At 31.8% G+C, this 9,091-nt stretch overlaps 2 protein-coding genes across 2 annotated transcripts; both read left to right on the plus strand.

Annotated features, from left to right (window-relative positions):
- Positions 1–1,627: 1,627 nt before the first annotated feature.
- LOC140885390 (zinc finger BED domain-containing protein RICESLEEPER 2-like) lies at positions 1,628–2,915 on the plus strand. The gene is made up of 2 exons (XM_073292346.1): positions 1,628–2,707; positions 2,851–2,915. The coding sequence occupies exons 1-2, from the start codon at positions 1,717–1,719 to the stop codon at positions 2,895–2,897; spliced, it is 1,038 nt and encodes a 345-aa protein (XP_073148447.1). The 5' UTR covers positions 1,628–1,716; the 3' UTR covers positions 2,898–2,915.
- A 4,545-nt stretch (positions 2,916–7,460) lies between these two features.
- Positions 7,461–8,368, plus strand: LOC140883942 (protein GAST1-like). The gene is made up of 4 exons (XM_073290566.1): positions 7,461–7,617; positions 7,747–7,800; positions 7,888–7,921; positions 8,034–8,368. The coding sequence occupies exons 1-4, from the start codon at positions 7,549–7,551 to the stop codon at positions 8,213–8,215; spliced, it is 339 nt and encodes a 112-aa protein (XP_073146667.1). The 5' UTR covers positions 7,461–7,548; the 3' UTR covers positions 8,216–8,368.
- Positions 8,369–9,091: the final 723 nt, after the last annotated feature.

Here is a 9,091-nt window from a genome sequence, read left to right on the forward strand (position 1 = left end):
AAAATTGGCGGAATGATGTCATATGGCAGCATTACAGAAGAGCTACAAGAAAATAAGGGGTATTAACAAGCATACTCCTCTATGTTGTAGAGAAAATGATCTCCCTACGGTTATAGGGAATAAATCACAGGGATTTAAAAGGAAGAAATTCAAAAATAATCCCTACAATAAAAGAATAAAAAGTTCTTGGAAACCAAGAACATTTTGGTCCAAACAAAAGGCCAGATCTTATAGATCAGGTAGAAGAAGTGGACCTACAAGAACATCCCCAGCAACAAACTCATCACAAGGCAGGGGAAGAACACCATCTAGAAGAACTTTCAGAAGAACTCATACGAGAGCAAGTGAAAGTTTCAAGGATTGCAACTGCTGGACATGTGGAGCAAGAGGACATATATCTACAAACTGTCCAGAAAACGAGAAAAAGGAGTTAAACTCTTTGAAGCAACACCAAATATGGATGATGCGGTATTCTTTCAAGATCTAGTCCAAGTATATCAATTTGAAGATATCCCCTCAGATGAAAGTATATACAAAGAAGAGATATTGTTTAGCCAAGATGAATCTGAAGATGAATCAGAATCAGAATCAGAATAAAGAAGAAGTGTTTCGACACGAAACACAAGAGAGTTTGGCTGGATTTTTTAGTCAAACCACGATATCTCATAATATGGTCCAAAGGATTATGAGAGAAAATCCAACATTACAGAAGTACCAAGGATTTTCGGCAGGACAAGTAGAGAGGGTCTTAGGCAATGTTGCGTGTTTTTCGCTCGCAAGCGCACGGTGTCAAGTTATAATATAGGAATTAAGTCCAAGTAGATCCCACGGAGAATGAATAAATGATATTATATCAAATATTTGTAACTAATAAAATCCTAATCCTATGTAGAGCTACGAAATTGATCTGATTTTATAAAACTAAAATTTTCAAGAAACAAAACTAAATAACCACGAGTTCACGAGAGAAAAATTCAATAAGCGAAGAATGCTAGAGGTTCGACTTCACTTGACTGTTCACCACAATTTATTTCTAATGATTGTTCAATTATCAATTCTTCTAGTTTATTAGCCAAGAATTTCTATTATTTTCTACTACCTCTCTCGAGTGTCAAGCAGAAATTCGTATTCAATAACAAACTCAATATCTCTATCAAAGTTCAATTATTAAATCCGGTAAATAGCACAATAATTCTTCTAATGACTTCTATGGAGTTATATGCATCTTGAACAATATAAACACCAAAGATGTATTTTCCTATTTCGTATTCAAAATCTCCTCTTTCGAGTGATAGATTCTAAATAAAATAGCATTCAATCTATGGCCAGTAAATTGAAAGCATTAAAATCAGGAAAACACAAATAAACTGTGCAAAGAATTCAAATATATAAATCAAAATATCTCAATCATGGTTTCCAGTCAAGATCCGTCTACCTCTAGACTAAGAAATTAGTTCATAACAAATTCAAAGATCAAACAAAACTTGTTCTTCAAATAATCCATCAAACTAGAAAAATAGAGTTTAAAATCTTGTGGTAAAAGATGGCTTGAAGGAGTTGAATGACTCGATTGAATGAGTTCGAACTGTGGTTAGATATGTGAGACAATCACCGGTTAGGCTGAAAAAATTTAAAGATTACGCAATTGAGAAAAAGGTATAGAGCAAGAAATCATTGTCTCTGGATGTTCCAACAAGATGGAACTCTGTGTTCTTAATGTTGCAAACTGCTGTGGTTTTTCAAGGTGTTTTTGAAAGGTACGAGGTGTCTGATGCTGACTTTCGAGCTGATTTTTTGCCAGGGGGATCTCATGGGAATACTGGTTTGCCTTCAAAATCTGATTGGACTGTTGTTGAAAAATTTGTAAAAGAGTTGCAATATTTCTATGAATTAACTCTTCGAGTTTCTGGATCTTTGTTTGTAACATCCAACACTTTTTTGGATGAGATAAGTGATGTTGATGATCTTCTGAAAGAATGGACGAGGAGTGATGATGATGCTTTCGTAGATATGGCCAGACGCATGAGGGCAAAGTTTGACAAATACTGGGGCAATATAGATAAGATGAATATGATGTTGTATGTTGCTGTTATGCTTGACCCTCGCCATAAATTTAATTATTTGTTATATGTTTTCAAGAACATGTATGGTTCTGAGCGTGGGGAGATGATGGGAAATTTGACAAAGGGTGCACTTTATGATACTTTTGAAGATTACAAGAAGTTGTATGTCTCCACTAACACAACATCAACATCATCAATTTCATCTTCGAGTATGAAAATGAGGGGCATTGCTTCAGGGGATTCTAATGATACAGATTCTGAAAGAGTATTTGTGAGGTCTCATAGAAAGAAATATCAACAAATGATATCAGAGATTGGAGGCATGGATGAGTCGGAGTTAGATATGTATCTACATGAGCGTATTGAGAAAGATTATCCAAAGTTTGATGTTCTCGATTGGTGGAAAGTTCATAGCCCCAGGTTTCCCATTTTATCTAGATTGGCTCGCGATGTGTTGGCCATGCCTATATCTACAGTAGCTTCAGAGTCTGTCTTTAGTACAGGGGGTCGTATTATTGATGATTTCAGAGCTTCGTTGACCCCTAAAATGGCACAATCTCTGATTTGTTTCCAAGATTGGCTCCGTCACAATCCAATGAAAAGTTCAGAAGAAGATTATGATTTCATTCAAAATATTGAAAGAGGTATGATTATTTAATTTTACTTTTGCTGCCGCCTGCCTATACTAATTGTTTTTATTATAATGTTTTTTTCATATCATAATGTGTGTCTATATATATGTGTGTGTGTGTGTATACGTGCACGCATTCTTATTCATATTTTGCAGACTTTTCTCAAAGTATTGGCACCGAATCTGGAATAATTGGCATATGAATCATACTTGTTAGAGGTAAGTTAAATTTTATTATTTTACATTATTTTTTGATCTTTAGTTTGATGCTAAATATTGTTTGTTCTTGTTGAAAATTTCGTATTACTTTGATGCTAAATATGTTTGTTCTTGTTGTAGGTGAAGGCATGATAAGTACTGGAGCAGTCGAGCAGTGATGAGCTATCAAACATTAATAAATTATGATTTATATGTTGTTACTTGTTATTGGCTTGTAGACTATTATAATGGATTGATGTTAAAGACTAAAGACTTGTTTGTATTGTGAATTATGATTTGTGGTCTTGTGTTGAGGATTTATTGTGTTAAAAGTTAATGTAAGAGTTTGTGGATTGTGGTTATATTTGTATTTGTCTTAATTAGTTTGTCAATTGCTTTTTGTTTTTAGCCTTTTGGGTTTGCTCAGAAATACTAAATTATAAAAGTTGTGACTTGTGATTCACATGTATGCAAATTAAAAACATTTATAAATTACAATTCTGTTAATTAGCCAAATATATATTATATAGGTGTGTAGTGCATGCATCAGTTGGACAGTGTACATTTCTTAATTTCTGTAATTTTTTTAGCTCGTTTGTATATAAATATAAATATATTATATATATTAAAATAATTAGTAAGCAGGGATATTTGGTGGTTTGGCAATTGGCACGAAAGAAAAGATTGTGTTTGCAATTCCAATTTGTCCTCTCGACGACTAACTTCTAAGAGAGACTAAGGATATTTTTAAATTTATTTAATTAGATAATATTGGAATAATAATTAATAAATATTTAATACTATAGTAAATTAACTATAAATTATATTTTAAAAAAAGGAAATAAACTTAATTATTTGAAATACAAATTAAAATTTATTTGAATTTTAAAGTTCGAATATAATTTCTTCTTTTATTTCAAATATTCGGCTACTTTCTGAAAATACCTTGTAGGAGTCACTAGTTATTTTCTAAAAATACATAAATTGCAAAAAAAAAAAAAAAAAACGGTTAACCGAAAAACCGAACCGAAAAACTGAAATACTTTCGATTAAAAACCGAACCGAACTAAACAACCGAACTGTTTAGTTCGGTTCGATTTTCGATTCGACATTTCGGAGTTCGGCCCGAATGAACGCCCTAAACTTACTCACTATCTACTGAAACTTTTAGTACTCAATTTCAATACATGAAACACGAATTCTTGAAAATACTCTTTCCAGTATACATTCTCCAAAACTAAATTATCTGACATTCTCCAACAATATCCATTTACCCAATTTTATCTTCTTCGCATATTTTCCCCCAATATCCCCTTATTTTCTCCTTGGTTTTTTCGTTTTTGGCTGATATAATTTTTTCTTAAAAAAATTTATATAAATATAATTTGAACTTGAATATTAAATTTTTTGCGTTAATATTTGTTAGATTTTGTTATTATATTTATGTATTATATTATACATGTCGGATGACTTAAAGAACGAAACTTACACTTTTCACTTCATGCAAACCAAGCCATTTTATTTTTGTCTGATTTGATTTTGTAGTACTAAATTTGGATTATACGTTTTCTGAAAAAAAAGTTCCATTTGATTTATTATATATCCTTCAAATCTTCTAGAATTTTTAAACTGATTACTTAAATTAAATTTTCTATAATTTCCGTTTTGGTTTTCGAGTTTAGAATCGAATAATTTGATGATTTGAGTTGTGTTATTTACAGTTTAATTTTTTTATAGATATGGTAAAGTTATTTATTTTTTTGTAGTTTGGGTAATTACGTGAGTTATAAATTAAATAAAAAAAATTTGAATAAACTTTTCAGTAAAGTAGTTAGTGATACAAATTTGAATCACACAATGTATAAATAGAAATAAATAATTTATAATTTGAATTATTTACATTTAGTTACTAATTGCCTAAATATAAATAAAATATTTATTGAGTATGATTTAAATCAAGTGTTTGGTTTTGAAGGTATTAAAGGTTCTGTTTGGACATGTAGATATAAAACGTTTTTATAAAAGTATTTTTTAAAAATATTTTATAAAATTTTTAAAAAGTTGTTTTAATATGTGTTTGCACAATTATTCTATAAAAATATTTTAACATTTCAAAAATAATGTGGTTCATCTTTGCCTTCCATGATTCCATACTAAATACATCTAAAAACACCTTTCAAATATTATTTACAAATTATACTTAGGTTGCATTTACTTGCCTTGATAAATGAAGATAACGTAATTAATACTGATAATCCTACGTTTAGTTGCAAAATTGAAAATCATTATAAATCCTTAAGTCCGTTAATAATGAAATTTACAAATGATTCTTAATCCTAAATTTTAGAATGAATTATAAATTTGTACATTGTGAAAAGAAAAAGAAAATCAATCTCAAATTTAATACATCAAACTAAACATATTATTATTTTTTCATAACCACTTCATATCTTATCAAATTATATTAATAATCACATTTTAATCTATTATTGCACAATCTCATCTCTCAAAGTAAACGCAGCGTTAGAGAGCACTTTTTAAAAAATAGTTTTTAAAAACATTTTACAAAAAATTTATTCAAACACATACTTCAAGTTTTTTCACTTAATAAAACACTAAAAACGTTTTTAAAGTACATGTCCAAACGAAATCAAAATAATAATAATAATAATAATAATTTGGTGTCTAAGTTATCAAACCAAAAGTACCCAATTTGTGTGGGAATCGGGAAATTTTTCAATATGGTTGAATAATCTTGTAATGATTTACGTTTCTATTTCTCAATAAAATTACAAGAGCTTTCACCGTGAAAAAAAAAGGTTCAAATTCGAACAACAACTTTGGTTTGATTTTCGATTTTCCAGTTTGGACCATATCTCTAAAACATTTTCGATGTTCGGCCAAGCTATACTGCTAGTACAAACAAGGTAGCTGCTTCTTTATTTAATTTTATCCTTGAAATAAAATAATAAATTGATATTATATTCATTTACATTGCATATTCTTGCGTTTTAGCTTCGGTTGATAACATTCATCACATGCACCATTGTTTATTTAATTGTTTTAATTAATTCTAGAAAATTAGTTAGCATATTAATAATCAAATGGTCAAATGGATGCACTGGATTTGTATGTTTTGTGATAGAAACCTCAAAATGGGCTGCTAGACAAACTTGGCTACAATCAATAGATGAATTAAATTGACAATATTAATTTCAATCTACAAACAGATCGTTGCGTCTTACTAAATCTAACTAAAAATTGACTAATTTGACCCATACGGTCAAGTAATAATCCTTGGCTTGAAGCGGGTTGTTGGTTGACCCATCTGGTGTCACATTTTCACATGTATGCTTCATCATCCCATCACTTCTTGCAATTTTTAAAAGGAAAATGTTACGTGTACACATTTTTGGGTTACACGATGCACATCATGAAATAACAAAATTATCCCTCTTTTTTATTTGAAAAAATATTTTAAAAATAAATTAAAGATATTTATGTCATTTCAAGTGCAACGTATAACCCAACGTATAATCTTCCGTGTACATGTAGCATCACCTTTTTTTAAAATTCAAACGCGTCTTTTAGAGTAAAAGTAAATATAAAAAATTGAAGACTATTCCCAACTGTTGGTTAAATACTTATGGCAAAACACACATGATACACCAACCAAACAGACAAAAGAACATGCAAGGTGGTTCAGAATTGGTTGGCCATAAATTTATCAAAACAATGATAATAATAAAAAAGGAAAAAAACTTTCTTCATATATGATAAAGTAAAGGTCTATCCTCGTGAACATCAACTTTTTAATAGTTTAACTTGAAGATCGTATTTCGATCCATCATCTTATTTTCAAGCTTTGAATCCTACCAGCAACACAAACCCACAAGACGCCGTGAAGTTACTTGACCCAAAAAGATCTACACGACGTTTCCGAGTGCAAAAAAACATGGAACTATTTCAACGAGTTACACCGGAAGAAGCACGATCACAAGTGTTATTATAACCTCGACGATAATCAACAAGAACAAAAGTAGAAGAAATAAAGACTTCATTCGTAAAAAAATCAAATCATCATCTCAAAATTAAGAGGGGATAATCGTAATTTGTTAAATTAAGTCCTTGATTTGAAGCGTATGCATGTTGCTCTCTTGAGTCTTAACTTCTCCCAGTCGCTATATTTTTCGTAGCATGTACTTTTTGTTCGGCGGTGAATGCTAAAAAAAGTGGCACAATTATTGCATGTGGTTGCACATGTTTATGGGCTCTTTTATCAATCTCGTGTTCCCTATCGCACATGGATCACCTCAGAAGCTATAATGACTGGAAAATATGGCCCAGCCTAGGGCGATTTCACCATTTTACCCTTCAACTTGAGAACCCATGGCAAGAAAGAAAGACAATTATTGATCGAAAAAAGTGGGCCAAGAAGAGCTCGAGCAAGAAGAAAACTGTCATTTTACTCCAACACATGTTACTTTATGCACTGGTACAGTGAAGAGTGTCCACTAGACCACTACTTACTTATCCAATTCAAGACTTGAGATTTGCACACTGAACACCCCCCTTGACTATAAATACTAGCCTTTCTTCTTAGCTTCCCCACACCAACAGATCTCTCAACTCTCATATATTCATTTCACTCAAGAAATGGCCAGGAAACATGCAATCTTCCTTCTGTGCCTAATCTCCATTGCAACCATTCTTGCCCAAATTCAGGTATCCCCCAAAGTTTTCATAACTCCACAATTTTTTTTTTTGGCTAGTGGATGAGATAACTGAGAGATCACTAGCTAGTTCTCTCTGCCTAAAACAAAAAGATACTAAATTCTTTGATGCTTCTTGTAGGCTTCTACCACCACACTGCCAGTTTCTGGTCAGCATAAACAGGGAAGAATCCAGGTGAAACCAAATAAATCGAATCTCTGTTTTTTTTAGTTCATTTTTTCTTTATCGACTGATCTAATTTCCCAAATTCTTTCCCTGCAGTATGGAGTAAGCGAGGGGTCACTCAGGCCACAAGGTGGGTGTACTTAATACTCATTTCACATTAATTATTATTTTTGACCTCAAGAAAATCCCAAAAAACCAAGATACATTGTAATTAATTTGGATAGAAACTTAATTGGGTGCAGAGTGCTCGCCAAGGTGCGGATACAGATGCTCGAAGACAGCATTCAAGAAGCCATGCATGTTCTTCTGCCAGAAATGCTGCGCAAGGTGCCTGTGCGTTCCGCCGGGAACATACGGCAACAAGCAAATGTGCCCTTGCTACGACAACTGGAAAACCAAGAGGGGTGGCCCCAAATGCCCTTAATTAGCTTCATCAAAAAAAAGAAAAGAAAAAAGGATCGTAACCACGGTGGCTTTTCCTAGTTTTGTATGTGCGTGGGGGCAAATTCTTGCAACTTTATGTAATGTCGCATTGTACTAGGCATTCATGCTTATTAATTACCTATTTATTTTTTCATGTTGGAGCACTGACAAAATCATGTTCCTGTTAATTTCTTGCTAATGCCTAAGGCACATTTTGTAGTAGTTGCAAATTATCCTAAAACCAGAATCCCCAAAATCGAAATTACTCCACTATGTTTAATACGATGCATACAAGTGGTCATGGAAGGGGACAACATGCTCCATTTCTCAATCCTTGATCCCTCCGGCGTGATAATTAATTAGTTCACGGACTCTTTTTATTTACTTTGATTTTATTAATTATATTAATTACTACTTAGAATAGCACTAGATTAAATGTTTCACAAATATTAATTTCACCCGACCATCAATCAGGTTTGTGATTCAATCAATCAAGATTGCAAAAAGAAAATATAGGAAGTGATCTCTGTCAACTCGATTTCAAAACTCTTTTTCCCAAAAAGTAGGTCAACTTTTTTTACTGTAACACGGTTATCAACGAGATTGACTGAGTCAACAACTCATATTTACCACACGAAATAATATTCTTGAGAAAAAAGCGTCACTTTTAAATATGTAGATCGAATATAAGTTTTATCTCACAAAATTAAAAAATATGTGACATAACGTTTATAAAAGGTACATCAAATGATAAAAACTTCTAAAAAAACAAACAAAACAAACACGAAAAAACATCGTGTGTTTTTAAGCAAATATCAAATTTGATGATGTCGAAAATTTTTGGTCTCGTAGAATGGATCTTTTAATTTCGGGTCGG

The sequence above is a fragment of the Henckelia pumila genome, chromosome 2 (assembly GCF_033568475.1).
Source record: "Henckelia pumila isolate YLH828 chromosome 2, ASM3356847v2, whole genome shotgun sequence".
Lineage (NCBI taxonomy): Eukaryota > Viridiplantae > Streptophyta > Magnoliopsida > Lamiales > Gesneriaceae > Henckelia > Henckelia pumila.

Coding starts and splice junctions, on each gene's coding strand:
- LOC140885390 (XM_073292346.1), top strand. CDS start 1,717: ATGTTGCAAACTGCTGTGGTTTTTCAAGGTGTTTTTGAAAGGTACGAG. Junction 2,708..2,850: donor CATTCAAAATATTGAAAGAG/GTATGATTATTT, acceptor CATATTTTGCAG/ACTTTTCTCAAAGTATTGGC.
- LOC140883942 (XM_073290566.1), top strand. CDS start 7,549: ATGGCCAGGAAACATGCAATCTTCCTTCTGTGCCTAATCTCCATTGCA. Junction 7,801..7,887: donor ATAAACAGGGAAGAATCCAG/GTGAAACCAAAT, acceptor CTTTCCCTGCAG/TATGGAGTAAGCGAGGGGTC. Junction 7,922..8,033: donor GGGGTCACTCAGGCCACAAG/GTGGGTGTACTT, acceptor AATTGGGTGCAG/AGTGCTCGCCAAGGTGCGGA.